Genomic DNA, 23,481 nt, shown 5'->3' with positions numbered 1-23,481 from the left:
AAGATACTCCAGCATTTTAAATTATATCTAAGTTTAATAACAAATGCATATCACATATCCCATTGAGTCAAGAATAACTATTTTAATACATTCTAGGTGGGGCCTGTTGGATTAGAAATAGTGTCTATGCAAATATTTTAATTATATTTATCATGTGTTTTCTCGCGCCCTATTAGTTTATTGCTGAAATATTGCCCGAATAGTTTATTAAATTCACTAATTATTAATTGGTATAAATGTTTTAATACATTCTGGGTGCAACCTATTGGATAAGAAATAGAAATGTGTTGTTAATGATAAACTTGTCAAACCTAAATTAAGCAATAATCACCGATCCTGTCCTGGCTTATCTTGTTTATTTGGCTTCATGTCCCATCGGCTTCCACCTATGTGTTCTCTGTCCATCGTGTTGTGACAGTATTATTCTTCTCTTGTCATCACTTACTCATGTTATCCCACTCATGTATGCAATTGTTGTTACTGTTAATCCTCTACTGTTAATCCTCCACCTACTATCTATATTCCGTACAATGTCCCTTATTCAGTCTTGCTTGTCAACGATATAAGGTATAAGGATCTATACCGAAACGTCGCTTTTTACAGTATTAAAATATTTGTTATCTATAAAATTGTGTCTACCTTGTAAACTTAAGTGTCTATGAAAATATGGTCAAGAATAAATATTGTTTATACATTCTGGGTGGAACTGTTGAATAAGAAATAGTGTCCATGCAAATATGTAAAATATTCATCATGTGTTTTCTCGCGCCCTAATATTTGATTAAATTCACTGATTATTACTTGTTATAAATGTTTTAATACATTCTGGGTGCGACCTAGTGGATTAGAAATAGAAAGTTGTAGCTAATGATAAACTTGTCAAACTCTAGTGTCTCTGCAAATATGGTAAGGAATATTCATCATGTGTTTTCTAGCGTCCGAATAGTTTATTAAATTCACTAATTATGACTATCTACTTACCTGATGCAGTGCACGTGGGTGCGGCAGTTTCGATTATGCACTCCCCTTAAAAGGAAAAGCATTGGTGATAGTAATATTTCCTAAAATAATTTTCGTTAAAATGCTACATGAAAATAAGTCTACACGTACCATTTTACTGATGAAGTGTCACAAGAACGTTTTTTTGTCTTAATATCGAGTTTTTATATTGAGTTAATATTGATGACCTGGGACATTTCATCGCCCTTTCTTGAGAAGTTGAACAGCTGTGGAATTTGTCCCGGGTGTTTAGGCATGTTTACGACACATTGTTTTGAACAAACCATACATTCATACCATGACTCGATATAAACGCAATAAATAACGCTATTAATTCAACGTTTTCCTTCTCTGTTCCTGTGAAAAACGTCTGTTTCGTTTTGTGATATTCAAAACATCTCAAAATGATTCGGTTGAAAGCTACAGACCTTACTTTTGTTGGACAGTTTATATTGACTTGTCATTTGGTTTTACAATAAGCATGATATACATTTGATTTGTTCTTGGTATTAAAATGTTATCATTTGATATGGGCTGTACCCTGAACGCATTTCCATAAAGCTGTGTACGATTAAACATGACAAAAGCAACCTGATATTTCATTTTCTATTTCTAGCCTACAAATTAGAATCGTAAAATACAGAAATGTTATCATTTTTTGATGAAATGAATGTCTGTTCTAATTGGTTGCGTATTTAAGTCGATGAATATTCCCTGCAACCCAAATCTTCATTGTGATCTTCCACTTGAAGCACGCTGTCATGGAATCACTGGTCCTCTTAGTTCTTGGTAAGTTGTTATTTTTATTTCGCTTTATTGCATATGAGTTCTCTGCATAGTCATACTACAGGTGCGGACTGTACTGCGGTCATCAACAGTGAAGGCATTTATACTAAACATTATGATAATGGTACTTACATGTGCATACCTGTCAAAGTTTACTACGTCCAAACCAAACAGAAGAGACGATAATATGATGGATGTTTAGGTCCAATAGATCATTAGAAGCAGATCAAAACCGGAAACAACGCAGCTCAGATCAACCATGGATGCATATTGTTCTTGATACGTGCTGGTCACGACTGATGATATATTAGACCAATAGTGACATCAGCAAGGCATATTTCATTCAACAGTACTTAACAAATTTATTTCAGTTCTCGGCGTTGTGGGTGCAGATGTGAATTCAGACCGTATGTACAAACTCATTATTTGATATTTGATATTTGATATTAAAAGGTGACTATGCTTGTCGTAAAAGGCGACTAACGGGATTGGGTGGTCATGCTTGCTGACTTGGTTGATGCATGTCATCGATCCCAATTGCGTGGATGCTCATGATATCAATCACTGGGTTGTCTGGTCCAGACTCGATTATTTACAGACCGCCGTCATTTAGCTGGAATATTGTTGAGTTCGGCGTAAAACAAGAAACCAACCAACCAACAATTATTTGAACAAAGACGTTAATATGACGTGTAGGTCCGATAGATCATTGTAGAAGCAGATCAAAACCGGATACAACGCTGCTCAGAATACCCATGGATGCATATTGTTCTTGATACGTCTATATAACAGGTTTTCATCGAATATTCTTTAAATGCAATGATGAACACACTTAACTGAATGTTTTCCTATTGAACAGTTAACTAATTACTAATTACATCCAACATTTCAAGTATAAAAGCTTTGTTGTACACATGTTTGAAATATATTATCGTGTATTTGTCAGAATATTTGTTGCAGAGATCACTATGAAATACGACTATAAAAAAAGTATAAGATGACTATATGTTGTCAGTGTTTCACGTGGCATTGAATAGTGCAAATGCAACATTTGTAACCTCTTGCTGTGCATTTGGTTTCAGTGACATCAAATATACAAGTAACATTGCTATATATCGATAATATGGTGTGGTTATCTTTTCATTCTCTTCACAATGTCCTGGTCACGACTTGTAATATATTTGACCAATAGTGACACCAGCATGGAATATTTCATTTAACAGTACTTAACAAATTTATTTCAGTTCTCGGTGCCGATACAATTGGTGGAGTGACATATGATCGTATGTACAAACTTAATAATATTTAAAATATACGTTATAGTTATAAGTTCAATATTGATCAGGACTAGTAATTCTTCACAGCACATGTAGTTATGATCATTATTGTTAGGATTTCCTAATAACATCGTTCTAACTATTCTGTAGTAGGCTCGAGTTGTTGCCCTTGGGAGTCCAGAGCCGCGTCGATCATCGATCGTCGATCCTCGATCAACATACTATCTCTGTTGCTATCGGATCCACAGTCTGCTGACGACAGATTGAAAAACATGCAACATTTGGGGAACAGTATACTGACGAGTGCCCTCTTTCAGCACGTTGCAAACGTTGCGTGATCAATGCTGTTGCTTACTTGATTATCAGATTAATAATAAAGTGTCTTTGCGCGTTTGGTTCCTAGAACAACCGAGTCTGAGTGACACAATGTTGTATTTGTGTTTGATTTCTTCGGAAATGGTTTTGCCACATAAATCAAAACTTTCATTGACAAACATTGGTGTATTTTTCCATTGTTTCACCCAAAAAAGAAATCCCACCTTCTTGTTTGCTGTCTGACTGGCTGTGAATATTAAAAGTTGATGAATTTTAAGAACTCAAACATAGCAAAGATGTGCATAAAATAACACAACGATAGATTCACCTTTAAGATGTGACTTTGTAATAGCTAATGACATATTTATGTATGTAATCATAACCAATTTAGGATCAAAGTTAATTATAAGCATCTATTGTCATACAATGAGTATATTCTTTTGACGTTTCACTGCTTTGCATTTCATATAGTGTATCGGTTGCAATCAATATTGCAACCATTGTGCTTTGATATTACTAATTATAAACATTTATATATTTGAAACATGTTTATTGAATGACATGCCTATATTATATATGCAGCGCTCGATTACATAGGCAAGGACACTCTACCTTTTTTGGAATCAGGTAAGCAGGAGAGTTCATAAATATAAATGTATTTACTTTTTTCCGCTATGCATATATTGGTAATCACTTAGCCAAAATAGTTGATGCACTGATTCCTCCTTTACTATGTTGACTATGTGAAATAATTCATATGTTTAACTTACATGTTTAATAGACATGAAATTTAATTTCAATTACAGTTAGAAATTGGAAATTTACATGAAATATACATACAGGTACAGTGATGTTGTAATGAGAAAACTGTATAATTGTGTCCTCTGTTATTCTACTATGCATATAAAAAAATAACAAGCCCTCAATTAACCAAAGAAATGTATTTTTTTCAGTACCAGCACTTAAAACCAATGGCCGTCACGCAGTTGAAAGTATGTACTAGAGATGTACACTAGATGTGTAATGCTCACACCCATGCTTGTTTCGGTGATAATAACAACATTAATGGACCCCCTGTTTTAGAAATACGTGTCTTTTCTTAAACGTCAATCGTTGAATTATTCTATTGTTGTTGAGAACTGATATAATAACCAATAGCTACAGAACACATAGTTGTGTGAAATAAGAGACCTTTCAATAAACGCAGATGAAGAAAAATGCCAATTCTTTGAAATCAAGTATCTCTATTCACTGTCATTGTCACTTCTCATTTTCAGGCGCGTTTTTGGACTATAGAGTCGATGAGATCATTCAATGTAAGTAATTTAAACCTTTTTTATTACTCGCCCGTGAAGAGATCATCCGTTTAACAATGACATTGCGTGTAGGTCACTAAGGGGACATTATGCACACTCGATGACTCTAGCAACCCGGTTGCCAGGCTGACGTCAGATGGCATTGTTCGACGTCATAGGATATTGTGATGTGATTGTAAACTTTGTGGACCAGGGTCCCGTTCCAGAAGGCGATCGTAGCGCAACGACAGCCCTAAGTCTATGTTTGTTTGTTTGTTGTTTAACGCCGCACTCAGCACTATTACAGTTATATGACGGCGGTATGAAATAATCGAGTCTGGACCAGACAATCCTGTGATTGATATCATGAGGCTCGATCCACGCAATTGGGATACAGTGACATGCATCAACCAAGACAGCGAGCCTTACTACCCTACCCCGTTAGTAGCCTATTACGATAAGCAGAGTCACCTTTTACGGCCAGCATGGGTTGCTGAAGACCTTTTCTACCCCGGATCTTCACGGGTCCACCCGAGACAGCGAGCCTTACTACCCTATCCCGTTAGTAGCCTATTACGATAAGCATGGACGTTTATTTACGGCAAGCATGGGTTGGTGAAGATGTATTGTAACCTGGATCTTCACGGGTCCCTAAGTCTATGAGCAGCTCTGTGGAACATATTCTTTAATTCTAAAGGTTGTGGGGTATTAAATTTAATACGTGTATTCTTTGACGTGTTTGAAGTATGATTCGGTTTATGCCGTGCATCGCTTAGATGTCTACCTATTCACAAACGACAGTGAAAATAGAAAAAAGAAGAAGTTATAAGCGGCATAAAGTGCCATTGTATTGTTAACGACATATGTCATCAGTTGGAGTCTGTTCTGTCTTCGAACCGCCTCCGTGGTCTAGTGGTAAAGCGTCCACCCGGAAAGCGGAAGATCCGGGGGTTCGATCCCCGGCCGCGTCATACCAAAAGACGTCAATCGTTGGTACTTGTTGTTACCCTGTCTGACGCTCGGCATTGCGGGGATAAGACCAGGACTGGTCGGCTCGGAGTCAGTACACTGTGTCTGTGTGGGGTATTCATGTTAAACTGTGGCACGGTGTCTGAATGGGCTAGCACTATAAATCAGTCTGGACAAATACAAGCAGCCACAGATACACGTGTATTCACATAAGTGCAATAATCTTGGACGCGACCTTAAACCTCAGTCCACCTCATCTGTTCTGTCTTCAATGGATGAGGTAAATCACAGTTGCTTTTATTGTCTTGTCCTTCATACCAATCCTTCATCCTTCACATCTTCACAACAAAAAACATCCAATTATATAATCAGCACACGTGTAAAATTCGCAAAGGAATGAAGACAATAATTCGATTTTGTTGTACGTTTCAGTCCTTGGAGTGTATGACGATTCTTATTTTGTGAAAGGTATGTACTGGCAAACTACACATATTTAAGCACAAGTAATTTGCATGATGTTTGCAAGTGTGTGTACTTGAAACCAGGTGTCACCATCAATAAAAGTGATACTTGCAAATAGCACTCATTGTTATACATCTGTACAACAATCATAAAAGTAACACTTCCAAATAACACTCATTGGCATAAATCTGTACCTTGTTCTTAAACAATACTTATTGATACATATTTCCAAAGTTTTGTTCTTTCTATTCCAGCGATGACAAGCAGGTTCTGTGTGGAATGTAGGTATTAATAAAGAAGTATGTGTTAATTAAATGTTTCAACATCTTCAGTGAAGGTTTTATTCTCTGTTTACTTGTTTGTTTAAAACATACAGAATGTGAAGTCAAACAGAAACGTGACGATTTAAAAAAAAACACACAAAAGAGATAGTTAATAAAATACAATCAAGGGTTTCAACATTGTGTGCGAGGATGCGACAACATGAGTGTTGGCCTCGTGGTTAAATCTCATCGAGCAGAGACACGAGATCTATTCCCATTATGCTTCAAGAAGATTGATGACTATTTCAAGTGTCACTCATTACCAAATGTTTTACACATGCAACATCTACATCATCCTCTTTGTCAAAGACTTTAGTACACTTTTTCCTTAAGCTGATGTCGTATCGATCTGTAACAGGATATGTAATGCAGATGGACCCGTGAAGATCCAGGGTAGAATTGGTCTTCAGCGACCTGTGCTTGCCGTAAGAGGCGACTATGCTTGTCACAGGAGGCGACTAATGGGATCGGGTGATCTGACTAGCTGACTTGGTTGAAGCATGTCATCGATCCCCATTGCGTGAATCGATCCTCATGTCAACCACTGGATTGTCTGGTCCAGACTCGATTATTTACAGACTGCCGTCATATAGCTGGAATATTGCTGAGTGCAGCGTTAAACAACAAACAAATCTTCCAATTAAAACATTTTTGAAATACGATTTTGTCAAAATAAGGGGATTGTGCACAACCTGCACTGTATTTGGTGAGGTAAAACATTATTTTCACTCGATTCTAGTTCACTTCAAAAGTGTCAATACAGAGTGACTTAATGTGTGTAATTCTTTTGGTGTGTTTTAACTGTTACAGATCTTCAAGACGTGAGGGCCGAGGATCGCAAAACATGTATGTTACCTAAAACACATCTATGATAATTTAATCCGATGATATCTCATTCCTGAATTCAATCCAAATTGTACTCTTTGTGTTCTAATCAATTCGCGAACGTCTGAGTAGTTTCAATACGTACATATTGTCATAGTTCAGGAAATCTTTGGACTTTGAAGACTCTGAAAGGTGCAAGCTTACAAGATACGTATATGCCCACCACAGACATCAAATTGTAACCAAATACATGAATCGACTTATAATTTAACATCCACTGCATCAACTTTTCAGTCATGTTAATGACGCCCTGTATTTATTCCTTATTTTACAGTAATTTCACTTGACTTACCTGTTAAACCTGGTGTTACCGCTTTGGAACCAAATGGTATGTATTAATAGATGTGTTGCCTTTGTTTCCCACAATAACTTTCATCAGTTTCATGTAACAGTTGTTTTAATGAATAGCAAAAGAAAAAAACTGAGGTTTAGAATCAAGGTATTTTGATCATGCTGAACCATCTATTACAAATTTAAAGCGTCTCAATTGGTGTGTGTCTGGTAATAAAAGTCATTAAATGTTTGATTATTTAAATGATACACATGCGACTTAGATAATAGACGTGTCAGTCAAATAGAGTATTAACATAATTATCTGTGATGTTAGCATTTCATAGACCCCTGTCAGTAGTGATAAATTATAGTGAGGCAAACCAGAAAGCTTCATCTAATTTACATTGTAATCTCTAGGTCTTTCTGCTTTCGTTAGCCATCACATTCCGTGTTGCCCATGTTGTCGTATTGAAGCGAATGGAATGTAAGCAGTTATCGAAGCAGCCAATGTTCAAACAGCATGGTAACAACTTATGACAGTATTTATCATTTTGTTGGCTGGTGGAACTAACACGCATTTTCTTTATTCATTTTGAAGATAGAATTATTGACAACCAAACTAATGACCTTAACGTACAACATATCCATGATTGTACGCCAGTTTATCGACATTGGTGTGCAATAGACAATAGATCAGTCAGTCAAATATAGCATTTAAATAATTATCTATGTGGGTAGTCTGGAAACATAGAAAACTGTAGTAAGGCAAAATAGATAGCTTCATCTGACTGACAATGAAATCTCTTTGATCTATATTTTCTGCTTTTGTTTGCCATCAGTAGATCATTCGGTGTTTCCTGCCTTGGGTTGTGACTGGATATTTGTTGGAAGCGACTATGCCAATTCAGTATCTAATGAGTAGCCAATGTTCACAGCATGTTGTGGTGCCACTATTCATCCTTTCGGTTGATGGTGGCGCTAACGCCCAATTCCTTCATCCATTTAGTGACGCTTTCCATATAAAGTGTGATGTGTGGTCCATTGCTAGTATCGTTATAGTTGTCACCGTATTAAAGGTAAATATGTTACTGTTAGTATCATTAAGGTAGAACACCTGGGGATGCACTTAGTGTACATGACTGATAAATTTGGAACTGGGCGAATTAAAAGTGTTTCCTAGAGATAACCCTGTTTTACTTTAGTAGCTGATTGGGTGTCAACGTGCCCAGTGGGAGTTCTTCCAGACACCAACGACTTATTAGCTTGGCCCTTATTCGAGTATTTACAAGTCGCCAATAGATAGTGTGACTGTAGTTTTGAATAACATTAAATTATAACTTACGTATGTAAAACATAGCATTATTCTGATGATGACCTTCACGTCCTTTATATATTTAAATAGTGAATATTTGCACATATCTGTTCTGTAGATTCGCCTGAAAGAAAAGTTCTCTCAACCCTTTTTACATAGATTTATATTTTGTTATTTCTGTTCTCTGAGAGCACGCTTATTATCTATTGTGGTAGTATGTATACCTTCTATACCCCTTCAGGTCTAAAAGAAAACCAGAAAATCTTGGATGGTAAGTTTTGTTTGTTTGTTTGTTGTTTAAACCCGCTCTAGGCAATATTACAGCTTTATGACGGCAGTCTGTATATAATAGAGTCTGGACGAGACAATCCAGTGATTGAATTCATGGGCATCGATCCACGCAATAGGCAATTGGGATCGATGACATGCATCAACCAAGTCTGCGAGCCTGACCACCCGATCCCGTTAGTCGCCTCTTACGACAAGCGCAGTCGCCTTTTACGGCAAGCATTGGTTGTTGTAGGCCTATTCTAGCCCGGATCTCCACGGGTCGTTAATAACTTGGTTGATGGTTACACACATGGAATGTTGATATGACCATGAGATCAGAAGTCTGCAATATATATATAAATAGGGACAGTTTGAATAATTTTGAAATTATAAACCGTCACAATGAATATTTTCAGAAAAGACCATGTGGGTCAATGCTACGATATTCACCTCACTCCTAGGATCGTATCAACTTGCAACATTTGTTTATAACCCAGATGTGTTACTGTAGACATCATGATGCACAGATTATTCACAGACCGCCGTCATATAGCTGGAATATTGCTGAGTGCGGCGTTAAACAACTAACTGACCAATCAACCAACCAACCCACCAACAAACCCACTCACCCACTCACTCATTTGCCAGTGTGAACAGGTCACCATGATGCGGTTCGACTTTCGTCTTAAACAACATTAATCTTATTTCACTTATATAAATATGAACACAAACTTAAGTATGTATGTGTCATATGTGTCATATAACTGTGCGTTTCTTTTTTTGAAGAGTGTAACTGTACTGAAAATCACATTTGATCAAATGCTTTTGATCATATGTGACACCATCCATTCGTCTCGCTTCTAAAGAGGACACTGGTTATAACTATAAACTATGAAGGCAGTATGTCAAGTTTAAGTGATTGAAAATTATATTTTAAGATTCTAGCCCATTTTGTATACATTGCATTGTCAAAGAGACAAGACAGTGTTCTGCTCAAGCAAGACCAATTCAATGCTAATTAGAGTATGCTGAATTCACATTGAAATTAATAATTCATTTGAATATCATTACTGTATTTTTATGGTTACAGTGCTTCGAGGCTTGGCACCCGAGGTCCGGATTACACGTAAGTATTAAATACCATAAAAAAACAAAACACTTCCATGACGCTATTCTGCCGATGACGTGAACGCACAATTTGTACAGAATGTACGGCCATTTTTCGTGTTAAACTGAATATTTACACTTGTTTGTTTTGTCGATTATCAACATAAAGTTATATTAGGAGGTTTGAGAAAATGTCTCCTATAATTTAAACTCAAGAGATGATACAGCTGAACTCGTTAGTGATTTAATAAACCTGAATCTGGGACCTGACGCTGAAGCTCTCAAGGATGTATAAAATATTTGACAACGTATCCCTAATACAGTTCCCCACCTTCACACACTTCACTTACACATACCTTGGGAAAGTATTATGCTACATGTGGTGCTTCTTAATGAGGTGTCGGTAACAATAAAACATATAATGGAACTAAGAAAAGGGAATTGTAGGGATTTACACCTTTATTCTATTTCAGTTATTAAAGCCTTTGATACCAAACGACTCGCAAATGGTACGTACATTTAGACAAGTCAGTTCCATCGTATGACATGTGACGACAATGTGTATGTTGTTTATTTTGGTACTGGACACATGTAACTTATATTGGCAAAAGTGTAACTGTATGTGATGCATATCAGACCTTGACTTAAGTATCGTGCATGTACATTGTACATGAATACATGGTATTGGACACATGTAACTTCTATGGTCATAAGTGTAACTGTAATACTATGTGTACAAGTCTCTGAAAGGCATTTACAAGTGATACACAAAAGGAAGAGAATTAATGGATGTCAACTTCTATGTTATGAGGAAAAATCATTTCGGAGCATATGGTTACTCCTTCATCGGGTGAATGAACGATATGTGGAAGAGAGCACATACATCATGTACATATAACATCACAATGCCCAACACCAGAGAATCCAGTTCACCATGGAGACTGAAACCAATCAACACCTTCTATTCCTAGACGTGCCCCTCCAAACCACAGATGATGGACAAAGAAGATCAGTGTACCTTAAGCCTACACACAGAGACCGGTACATCCACAACAACTCCTGCCACCCCCAAGATAGAACAAGCCACCCTCACCCGAAGTGCCAAATCCATTTGCCACCCTGATGCCCTCACCAGTGAACTGGACTATCTCAAGGAAACTTTCACTCCCCTCAACAGTTACCCTGCCCACATAGTCTTAAAAAACCATCCGCGGGGCCCTCAAGAACTCCGATCCCTGACCCAAACCTGCCCCGTTGCCAATCAGAATTACCGTACCCTACCAAGGCCCTGTCACTCATCAGATTTCCCGCCTCGTCAAGAACAAAGCCAACATAGATGTCACCTTTTCTAGCGGCAAGTCCATCAAGACCAATCTACTAGCCAATGGCAGAGACACATGCAGCATTAGTCCCAGCCCATCGATGATGTATAAACCAGATCCCCTTTAACTGTGGTCACCGGTACATTAGCGAAACCTTCAACACAAAGAACATCATTCCTCTGTCAACAAACAAGACCTGAAATGCGTTATTTCCGACATCATCAAGAATCAAGACCATAACAGCATGTGGGAACCCACCAAAGTCCTGTTAACCAATAACAACTGGCAACAAAGAAAACTACAAGCAGCCATTGACATCAGGTGTGGGTGAGTTCGGTTTTACGCCGCTTTTAGCAATATTCCAGCAATATCACGGCGGGGGACACCCGACATGGGCTTCACACATTGTACCCATGTCGGGAATCGAACCCGCGTTTTCGGCCTTACGAGCTAACGCTTTAACCACTAGGCTACCCGACCGCCCCCATTGACATCAGAAGACACCAGCCAGCCATGGACCGTGATCAGGGAAACCACCTGCCTAGTGCCTGGGACTTATTGCGTTGATCTTTGTCAATGTCAATTACCGACCAGGCTTCCATTTTCCCATTGCTATTTCTATTCATTAACCTATCAGTGACAATTACCAAGGCCTCCCGTTTGCCCATTGTCCATTGCTAATTATCAATCAGTGATAATTTAATTCTTGGCTTCAAGTTGTCCATACCTATCAGCGCTAATTACTGTGACGTGTTAGATTCCATTGTATATTGCTAATCATGGACCAGCGGCATAAATTTTTTACTTCCCTTGTTAAAATCCCTTGTTGTGGTTCTTACATGTACATATATATGCTCTCTGTCTCATAGCATCCATCCACCTGTTGAAGGAGTAAGCATATACTCCGAAACGTTGTGTTCCTCATAATAAAGAAGTTGACTTCCATCAATTCTCGTCCTTCTATGTACATATATGTCCATGTAATATTTGCATTTGAATTAGCGAGTTGCATGATGTAATGAGAAAAATTTAATTGATTCATTTGTGTATCCAGTTCTTGTAGCAGGAGGTGCTAAAGTCTACGAAGATCATTTGTGTGAGTATACACAAGTTAATTAGAATCTGGTTCTTATATTTTAGGTTTGTGCTCAACGTTTAAATAACAGAACGTTAAGCGTCCAAAGGATAAGGTGCTAAAAATTAGTTCTACACTGTTATAATTGTCGCCTTTTAAATGTACATGTATGGTTTTTTTTGTAATAAAGCGACTTTATACATGAACACTGGACGTTGTGTTGGTGAGACATATTCTGTCATCAGGGGAATCAAACGAATGTAGCGAACATTGTGCTGCTCATGTTAAGTGTACATATCATTCATATATTTAAAATGGGTCATCAGGGATGTGTGTGTTACTCTGACAACATGACCATCCCAAGTGCTGGATTTATTAAAGTGGAACTTCTGATTCTAGCATTACCCACATCAGATTGGTTTCTATCAATAGTTCTCTCTTTCAGATCAAGGAATAATCAAAGGACTAATAACAGGTACGACCGAACATAGTTTTAGGTTTATTATCACACATAGCTCTCTCTAAAGTAGGGGCGGTCGGGTAGACTAGTGGATGAAGCGTTCACTCGTCACACCGAAGACCCGGGTTCGATTCCGGATCTTGGGTACAATGTGTGAAGCCCATTTCTGGTGTCCACCTCCGTGATATTGCTGGAATATTGCTAAAAGCGGCGTAAAACCATACTCACTCCCTAACTCACTTGTTAAGTAGAAGCGCATGGTTTTGTTGTCTTAAACCTAAACGTACATTCTCCAAACAGAAGGCCTACAATACGCTCTCAAACGCAGTGAAATGCTAAAGTTAGATCACGATCGTAGCTAAGAATGCTTTTAAAAAGGGGTTTAAGAGGTCTTGAGACTTCCCTGCAGTTACATATGCCATATCAGAAAAGGTGACTTAATTATAGGCAACAATTGGGACTTATCTCGCCTCGATGGTTCATAATAAACAAAAACATCAAAACATTCATGTTTAAATAAGAAACACTTTTCAATTATTGTTCCTTATTTCTTGTTTCAGTTTTTGGTGCAAACGATTTTCAAGGTACGTACACATACAACAAATATTAAAACATTATTTTGAAGCTACCGAATCTTCTAAGCAGTGATTAACCCAGGAATTTTTCAAAGTGGTATTGCTGTCCAACTGTATACACCTTCATAGACAGGTGACCCGTGAAGATCCAGGGTAGAATAGGTCCTCAGCAACTCATGACTATCGTAAAAGGCGACTAATGGGATCGGGTGGTCAGGCTCGTTGACTTGGTTGATGCATGTCATCGTATCCAAATTGCGTGGATCGATGTTCATGATATCATTCACTGGATTGTTTGGTCCAGACTCGTTTATATACAGATCCCCGTGACATAGCTGGAATATTGCTGAGTGTGGTGTTAAACAACAAACACTTCATTTGATGGTTGTTTCACTGATTGAGAGAAAGAATGGCATATATTAAAGAACACAAATTTACCTCAAAGATTGTCGTATTATTTAGGGCAGAATATGTTTTTTGAAAGTTTAAAACGCAGTCTCGTATGTCTGATGAAATACAATTTTATAGGACGATGAAGACAAAATAATAATGACAATTTTACGAACTGATTCCTCAAAATCCATCTTTGAAACCCTCTATTTGTAGCATACGCCACTCACAACTTAATTACAATTTGATCGGAACCATATTATTAATGGAACGCTACATTTGATTTGCTCTTTTTCAGGATAAATGATCAGCTGGACACGATAGTTACCTCGTGATGCCATTGGAAGTGTCCTTGTAAACTGACAGTAGTAAAGGTCCTAAGGACACAAACGGAAAACGCCTTTGTTGTGATTTCATTGAAACTTAAATACTTTCAAAAACATAGGGGACATTGGTTCACCGAGTGGTTAAAGCGTTCACTCGTCATGCCGAAGACCAGGGTTCGTTTCCACACATAACTACAAATGTGAAGACCCTTTCTGGTGTCCCACTCCATGATAAAGCTTGAATATTGGTAACAGTGGCGCAAAGCGATACTCTCACACTCAAATACTCTCACTCACTCCTCACTCACTCAAAAAACATAGTGGGACAAACGATATTCATCATCGAAAAAATCATTACACTCACAGATCCACCAATCAAACTATATTCATGCTACCTGGCAGGTCAGAGACAAGTCCCGTTAATCGGAAACTTGTTCATCCGACATACAGTGGTCATAGAGTGGTCATACAGTGGCCATAGACTGGTCATAGAGTGGCAATTCAGTGGTCATACAGTGGTCATAGAGTGGTTATAGAGTGGTCATACAGTGGTCATACAGTGGTCATATAGCGGTAATATAGTGATCATACAGAGGCCATTCAGTGGCCATACAGTGGCCATACAGTGGTCATAGAGTGGTCATAGAGTGGCCATAGAGTGGTCATACAGTGGTAATACAGTGGTCATACAGTGGCCATACAGTGATCATACAGTAGTCATACAGTGATCATACATTGTTCATACAGTGGTCATACAGTGATCATACAGTGTTCATAAAGTGGTCATACAGTGGTCATATAGTTGTCACACAGAGGTCATCCAGTGGTCATACAGTGGCCATACAGTGATCATACAGTAGTCATACAGTAGTCATACAGTGGCCATACAGTGGTAATACAGTAGTCATACAGTGGTCATACAGTGGTGATACAGTGATCATACAGTGGTCATACAGTAGTCATACAGTGGTCATTAAGTGGTCATACAGTTGTCATACAGTGGCCATACAGTGGTCACACAGTGGTGATACAGTGGTCATACAATGGTCATACAGTGGTCTTCCAGTGGTCTTCCAGTGGTCATAGAGTGGTCATAGAGTCATCATACAGTGGTCATTCAGTGGTAATACAGTGGCCATACAGTGGTCATACAGTGGTCATACAATGGTGTTACAGTGGCCATGATACAATGGACATACAGTGATCATACAGTGGTCATACAGTGGCCATACATTAGTCATACAGTAGTCATACAGTAGTAATACAATTGTCATACAGTAGTAATACAGTGGTCATACAGTAGTCATAGAGTGGGCATACAGTGTACATACAGTGTTCATACAGTGGTGATACAGTGGTCATACAATGGTCATACAGTGGCCATACAGTAGTCATACAGTGGTCATACAGTAGTAATACAGTGGTCATACAGTAGTAATACAGTGGTCATTCAGTTGCCAAACAGTGATCATACAGTAATCATACAGTGGTCTTACAGTGGCCATACAGTTATCATACAGTAGTCATACAGTGGTCAATCAGTGGCCATACAGTGCTCATAGAGTGGTCATAGAGTCATCATACAGTGGTCATTCAGAGGTTATACAGTGGTCATACAGGGTCATAGAGTGGTCACAGTGTCATCATACAGTGGTCATACATTGGTCATACAGTGGTCATACAGTGGCCGTACAGTGATCATACAGTTGACATACAGTGGTCATTCAGTGGTCATACAGTAGTCATACAGTAGTCATACAGTGGTCATACAGTGGTCATACAGTTGACATACAGTGGTCATTCAGTGGTCATACAGTAGTCATACAGTAGTCATACAGTGGTCATTTAGTAGTCATACAGTGGTCAAAATGTGGTCATAGAGTGGCCATACAGTGGTCATACAGTGGTCATACAGTGGCCATACAGTGGTCATACAGTGGTTATACAGTGGTCATACAGTGGCCATACAGTGGTCATACAATGGTCATACAGTGGCCATACAGTGGTCATACAGTGGTTATACAGTGGACATATAGTGGTCATACAGTGGTCACACAGTGGGCATCCAGTGGTCATACAATGGTCATACAGTGGTCATACAGTGGCCATACAGTGGTCATACAGTGGCAATACAGTGGCCATACAGCGATCATGCAGTAATCATACATTGGCTATACAGTGGCCATACAGTGACCATACAGTGGTCATACAGTAGTCATACAGTGGTCATAGAGTGGTCACACAGGTCATACATTGGCCATACATTGATCATGCAGTAATCATACAGTGGACATACAGGTGCCATACAGTGATCATACAGTAGTCATACAGTGGTCATACAGTTGTCATACAGTGGTCATACAGTGGTCACATAGTGATCATCCAGTGGTAATACAGTGGTCATACAGTAGTTATACATTGGTCATTCATTGGCCATACAGTGGTCATACAGTGGTCATACAGTCGCCATACAGTGGTCGTACAGTGATCATACAGTGGTCATAGAAGTGGTGATACAGTAGTCATACAGTGGTCGTACAGTGGCCATACACTGGTCATAAAGTAGTAATACAGTGGTCGTACAGTGGTCATACAGTGGTCATACAGTGGTCATACAGTTCCTATTCAGTGGTCACTCAGTGTTACCTGCAAGGACTTATTCCCGAGTGGAGTTATAAAGTGCAAAGGTCTACTCAAAGGTTAAATAGAATGGAATGTTCACGGCGTCAGAGCGTCATGCAGTTGCGTCAGTGCTGTCATACCATGTTCGATGACGAATACAGGTTCCATCTCGACATGCACACCAATGCACACTATGGATTTTATCTTCTCTTGGGGACCCATTGGACCAGTTGTCTTCGGCATCGCAATTCAGTGTGCAGAGTTGCATCCCTTGAATACTCCAGAATCCAATAATTGTGGGTTCGTATCCCTGATCTCCTATGTTTCTTGGTTTGTCAGCACCATACCCGTGCTCGTGGGTTTCACCAACGTGGGTGGACCAAAACGTATAAGGAGCCAAAACAGGGAGACCGCCTTGCTCTTTTGGCGTTTTGGGGAGCAGCCTTGGTGCCTTGGTTGATTGCATGACATCGTACCCTGTCTGCGTGGTTTGCACACACTATCGATCACTGGATTGTCTGGTTCATAATCGAATAACCTAATGTTCGTTGTGTTCATTGAAGTTCCTGCATGAGCTGATGAGCTGAATTGGTCACGTGTTATTGCATTCATTTCCCAAATAATGTAAAAAAATAAGCCGCGCCAACTACTTTTATTACTACAGTCGAGGAATCTCAATATATTACAGTCGAGAGAATTCCCTCTCTGCTTTCACTACGCTTAGCGAAATTCATGCATATTCATTGTACAAACAAACCTTTGAGAGCGGGGGCCGAGGAGGAATGAAACAGCAAACGTTCACGCTCGCCTGTTTTTTTTTCCCGCCCGCCTCGGATTCACAATTTCCATGTCATTGGGTTTCATTTGTAAAGAGCATCTAGAATGAGTGAGTAGTTTTTTTAAGTACCGCCTTCAACGCATCTTCCTGAGGCAAAGGAGTTAACAGACTTAAAAGTCCAGTTTCAATCCTTGACGAAATAGGCTGGAATTTCTGGCCTCGATCGTAGCGCCACCAGTGGCTATTACGAGTTATGTCCCTCCTAAGCCTCTCCTATGGACCAATCAGATTCCACCTCTCGTATCACTTGCATTTGCTTCAAACAAAATGGCGGCGCCCAGTCAAGACAATCTGATCAATAATCAAGATATATTGTGATAAAACGGGTCTTACATCGCGCAATGCATCAAATCACGTGAGCACCTTGATTAAAAACATGAAAAGATTTGGAAAATATCTGTTGACAACGAGTTGGTTGGGCACTTACTTTGCAATCGACCGAAACCTGCAAGACAGTTTAAGAACCGGATTCCGATTTCGTTACGCGATTTTGATTGGACTATGCATAGACTCGTTAGTCCAGACAACATGTAGCTCCATAATACCAGCCTAGTTCGGCAAGGGTGGAAACTGGACTTTTATGGTCAGTTGACTTTCTTACCTCGGGAAGATGCCTTCAACAATATTTCAGTTATGTCACGGCATGTCATGTTAACTGAGGAAAGTAATGCAGGTCCATAATGTGCCAAGGGCATGTTACCGGGGATGGTACCAGGGATGTTATCGGGGATGGTGGCAGGGATGGTACCGGGAATGGTACCAGTGATGGTATCGGGAATGGTACCGGTGATTGTACCGGGGATTGTACCGGTGATTGTACCGGTGATTGTACCGGTGATTGTACCGGTGATTGTACCGGTGATTGTACCGGTGATTGTACCGGTGATTGTACCGGTGATTGTACCGGTGATTGTACCGGTGATTGTACCGGTGATTGTACCGGTGATTGTACCGGTGATTGTACCGGTGATTGTACCGGTGATTGTACCGGTGATTGTACCGGTGATTGTACCGGGGATTGTATCGGTGATGGTACCGGTGATGGTACCGGTGATTGTACCGGTGATTGTACCGGTGATTGTACCGGGGATTGTACCGGGTATGGTACCAGGGATGGTATCGGGGATGGTACCGGTGATTGTACCGGTGATTGTACCGGTGATTGTACCGGGGATGGTACCGGTGATGGAACCAGGGATGGTATCGGGGATTGTACCGGGCATTGTACCGGTGATGGTACTGGGGATTGTACCGGGGATGGTACCAGTGATGGTATCGGAGATGGTATCGGGAATGGTATCGGGGATGGTACCGGGGATGGTACCAGTGATGGTATCGAGGATGGTACCGGGGATGGTACTGGGGATGGTACCAGGGATGGTACTGAGGATGGTAAACCCCAAGATCACGGTACGGTGCACTGGAACAACTAAGACTATTAAGCCATAACGCCCGACTAGCAAGGACGAAATGACTCGGCAAATGTTTGATATTAAAAAAAAGAATGTTATTCGTTCATTTGTAAATACATTACATTACAGTTTGCACTCAAGTTTTAATTTTCTGAGTTCTATTTGGGGAGTGTTTGAAAGTACGATTGGAGATAAAAGGAAAATGTTACTTTATTGAATGTGTAAACGAGACGGAAATCAACAGCATACGTCAATATAACCATATTCACTCCCCATCTATACTGTATTACATCAGGCATACTGTCTACCACGTCATCACCAAGGGCTTGAGAAGGTCGACCTTCAGTCTGGTTGCATGCAGAACCTGTAACATAGAGTAGGTCAAGTTCAGTAAAAGTGAAATAATTAAGAACTGACTTTCACTTTGTGTGAGTTCATTGGAGTATGAAGATTCATAATCAAAGGAACTCACACAAAGTGAAAGTCAATTCTTGTAATTGTTAATATCACTATTTTATATCTCGAGAGATATGTAGGGCTAGATCTACATGTTTACACCGACAACCATACAACAACCAGGTGTAACGAGGAATTAAATATTTCCCCAAAAGATGAAGTCACATGATCTGTTTAAAAAAAAAAATTGAAAAGTTCATTAAATGAGAATGGCGTGTTTTGAACTACCTCTGTAATTCAGCAAAAAAAGAGAGCGCGTCGTAATACATTTACATCAAGTACAATACGTCAAAATGGCCGACACGACGGAAAGGGTTTTGGAACATGTGTTAGTTATCATTGATCAGTTGGCCGATCATTGAAAGATGATTATGAAGATATTTCAAGTAAATACTAAGGTAATTCATAGATTGCTGTGGACTGTTACTGTCAGTCTAGATACTGATCAAGTCGATACTTCAGTAGTGGATGTGCATTTCTTTTGTTCACTAAAATGGGTCGTAGCAAGGAATTTCGTGAACGATCATGCAGTCAAACACTCTGACGTTTCTCAATGTATGCTAAAACGCTGATTTCAAGATTATAGGGTCTAAATGATCCGTAACAAAGCTTCTGTATGTATTCGTGTTTGGCATTCAAGGGATTTCCCCAGGAATGTGGAGGTGGTCGTCAGTGTTTACGTCATTTTAAGAATACGGTCTGGTGAAAAATGTATGAGCGTCAAGTAGTGTCGTTCATACGCGTATGATCGTCAGTTCCGCGCATATGGCCGGTCTGTTTTCCAACTTCAAATTAAAAAGAACATTCTGGAGTGAGGGCCGATGATTTCATCATCTGGGGAAGGGGCAGGGTTGTCTGACTGGGAATATTTATTTTTTTTATAATTGTCCAAAGAAATCTTGGAAGAGAGTTGTCCCTTGTGGTTTTATTATGAAATATAGTCGCTGGGTGTCCTAATAAAATACCAAAAAATGAAGAATAATTCAGACATTGCGCTGGCCCTTAAGTAGAGATTATATGTCCGCTTCTTTCAATATTTTATATTTCGGTGAAGGCTGATCCTCTATCAGGAACACTATAACAAAATGTTGAAAAGGCCACACATGCTATCTTTAATGTTGACAGTGTGATTCATATGTGAGGCAAGAGAAACACAACGATCAATATTACAGGGATTAGAATGCCCTGAGAAAAATGCGCTGAAAAGATGAATCAGATTAATCCATGTGTAAACCTACACATTCAAACGGAGCTCGTTTTCAAAGCGCTCTTGCCGTCATGGTAGAGGTGAGGTAAAATAAGGTTTGACGTCGCGTCCAAGGTTATTGTACGTATATAGCGACCTGCATGCACGTGTGTGTGTGTGTGTGGCTGCTTGTACTCGTCCGGACTGATGCCGATTTATAGTGCTAGCTAACTGAGATACCATGCCGCAGTTTAACATGAATACCCCACTCAGACACATTATACTGACTCAGAGCCGACCAGTCCTTGTTTTAGCCCCTTAATGCCGAGCGCCAGACAGGGTAACATCAAAGTACTATCTATAAACGTTTTGGTATGATGGAGCCGGGGACCTTCCACTCCCCGGGCGGACGCTCTACCTCTAGACCACGGAGGCGGCCCCGTCACGGTAGAATGGAAAAAAAGCTAAATCGCTCGGGACAAATTAAAGTAAAACGACTCTGATCTACAGTGGACCGACATCAAATTTAAACACGCGGTAGGTTAATCTTCAAAATCACTCTCACTCAGTCCATTTGTCTGCCTACTGTCCAGTTTTAAAGAACACCCAGCAATATATAATGCTCAAAAGAAGTAAAAGAACACCTGGTTCTTTCACCTTGCTATAGTTAATTTGTCATGCCATACCCCTTTATTTTAGTAGTATAGTAAGACTCACCTTGCTAGCAGTGTCGTAGGTGTGGGCGACGCCGACACCATTGACTCTGACAGTTGTCGGCGCTGTTGCCACACCGTACACGTCGACGCTCCCTAACGTCATGGTCGTGGCGTAGTTGCTAGACTTGATAGTGGACGTCAGTCTCTCCTGGAACATGGCGACGTAAAATGGGATTTAACGTGACGTTCAAATTATTGCACGTATATAGCGCCTGTGGCTGCTGGTACTTGTCCGTACTTAATCCGGTTTTATAGTGCTAGCCTACTGAGATACCAAACAGCAGTTTAACATGCATACCCCTCTCAGACACAGTATACTGTCTCCGAGCCGACCAGTCCTTGTTTTATTCCCTTTAAGCCGTGGGCAAGGCAGGGTAACAACAAGTACCATATTTTGACTTCGTTTGGTATGACGTGGCCGGGGATCGAACCAGCCACCTCCCACTCTCCGGGCAGACGCTCAATCTACTAGATGATATTGCATCATTATGTTTCGGCATCGGTTTCCATTACACAATCAAATGCCGTCACTAATCACTGGGTAGCTGTTCTCAAGACACTGGGTTCTGCTAAAAAAGTAAACACGTTTGAAGAAAGAATTTTGATGATAGAAATATATCTCCCTCGTTTCTTTTTAAAATGAAAATGAAAGCTGAAAACTTCTCTGCAAACCTCAGAGTTTTAAACATTTTTCAACTGGTACTTATATATCTAATATCAAAGCAAAGTCGGGTGAGATTATCTATAAATAAGTTCAATACGTACCCCGTCCAGATTGAACTGGATCTGGTTATATGGCGCATCTGGAGAGAAACATGAAAAGATGAAGTTTTAGAATAATTTTAACACTTCATCTTAAACAGTCTAACTTTGAGTGATTTGAGTTCAATGATATTTGATTTATATGTAGTTCTGCTACGTGTTAAAATTTGGGCAAATCCAAAACAAACGCCAACGGTAGATGTGTACCACCTTTGTGTTTTTTTTTGTTTAACGCCACACTCAGAATATTCTAGCTATAGAACGGCGGTCTGTAAATAATCGAGTCTGGACCAGACAATCCAGTGATTGATATTGTGAACAACGATCCACGCAATTGGGATACGATGACCTGCATCAACCAAGTCAGCTAGCCTGACCGCCCGATCCCGTTATCGTCCTTACGACAGGACAGTCGCCTTTTAGAGCAAGCATGGGTTGCTGAAGACCTATTCTACCCCGGATCTTCACGGGTCCCATAGAATTTTTTATCACCAACAGACCATTCAGTACAAAATAGTTAATGTCAAACCAAATGACATCTAAACTTTAAAGCATTAGATTGCGAGTACGTTTGTCGTGTTCTGCCCCGGATCTTTACGGGTCTATCACTTTGTAAAATCCTCACCTAGGGTCTCGCCGTCGTCCCAGTACAGGAAGCCTTGAGCTGTGTTCCGGCTCGACGAGGCCACCACCAGACCGAAGTCATTGCGTCGGCTTCCAAAAAGCAGGAACAAAGAAACAAACTAATAACACAAACAGATCGGGATATTGAAGATATATGTCTTATATATTCCTGGGTAAGGTGAAATGAGGTTATGACAAGTATATACTTGCATGTACCGGTATGTGGTTCTTCTTGTTCTAGTCCGGGCTTATGCAGGTTCTAAACGTTTGTGTTTACGTCGGTTGGGGTCAGAGACCGTATTGGATGAGATCAGCATGAAGAACAGAACGCAATTATACATCGTCCATGGGAGGATCACAGGGCCAGTCGTGCTATTCTTTGGGCGCAACACTGGTCAACCTTTCGTTTTCACGGAACTGTATTCCGATTGTCGCTGTCGCAGC

General features: G+C 39.8%; 3 protein-coding genes across 3 annotated transcripts in view; 2 read left to right on the top strand and 1 right to left on the bottom strand.

Annotated features, from left to right (window-relative positions):
* Window positions 1–1,737: 1,737 nt before the first annotated feature.
* LOC124111637 lies at window positions 1,738–14,487 on the top strand. The gene is made up of 17 exons (XM_046471393.2): window positions 1,738–1,788; window positions 2,157–2,192; window positions 3,030–3,068; window positions 3,960–4,004; window positions 4,331–4,369; window positions 4,655–4,693; window positions 6,074–6,109; window positions 6,358–6,384; window positions 7,237–7,272; window positions 7,586–7,639; window positions 9,138–9,167; window positions 10,257–10,292; window positions 10,747–10,782; window positions 12,650–12,691; window positions 13,116–13,145; window positions 13,691–13,714; window positions 14,394–14,487. The coding sequence occupies exons 1-17, from the start codon at window positions 1,761–1,763 to the stop codon at window positions 14,396–14,398; spliced, it is 582 nt and encodes a 193-aa protein (XP_046327349.2). The 5' UTR covers window positions 1,738–1,760; the 3' UTR covers window positions 14,399–14,487.
* A 4,099-nt stretch (window positions 14,488–18,586) lies between these two features.
* Window positions 18,587–19,330, top strand: LOC125376781 (tetra-peptide repeat homeobox protein 1-like). Its single transcript, XM_048388704.1, has one exon. The coding sequence runs from the start codon at window positions 18,587–18,589 to the stop codon at window positions 19,328–19,330; it is 744 nt and encodes a 247-aa protein (XP_048244661.1).
* Window positions 19,331–19,488: 158 nt separating this feature from the next.
* The window catches only part of LOC124111659 (lysosomal alpha-glucosidase-like), a 28,412-nt gene continuing 24,419 nt past the window's right edge, over window positions 19,489–23,481 (bottom strand). The window contains exons 17-20 of the mRNA XM_048388722.1: window positions 23,039–23,127; window positions 22,417–22,454; window positions 21,653–21,799; window positions 19,489–19,657 (exon numbers count right to left, since the gene is read on the bottom strand). Coding sequence (XP_048244679.1) covers window positions 19,598–19,657; window positions 21,653–21,799; window positions 22,417–22,454; window positions 23,039–23,127 — 334 coding nt within the window. The 3' untranslated portion in view covers window positions 19,489–19,597. The remainder of the gene's footprint in view (window positions 19,658–21,652; window positions 21,800–22,416; window positions 22,455–23,038; window positions 23,128–23,481) is intronic.

The sequence above is a fragment of the Haliotis rufescens genome, unplaced genomic scaffold (genome assembly GCF_023055435.1).
Source record: "Haliotis rufescens isolate VD_foot unplaced genomic scaffold, xgHalRufe1.0.p SCAF_77, whole genome shotgun sequence".
Lineage (NCBI taxonomy): Eukaryota > Metazoa > Mollusca > Gastropoda > Lepetellida > Haliotidae > Haliotis > Haliotis rufescens.
The sequence above is the reverse complement of the archived record's forward strand: the minus strand, read 5'-3'. Positions and strand labels throughout refer to the sequence as shown.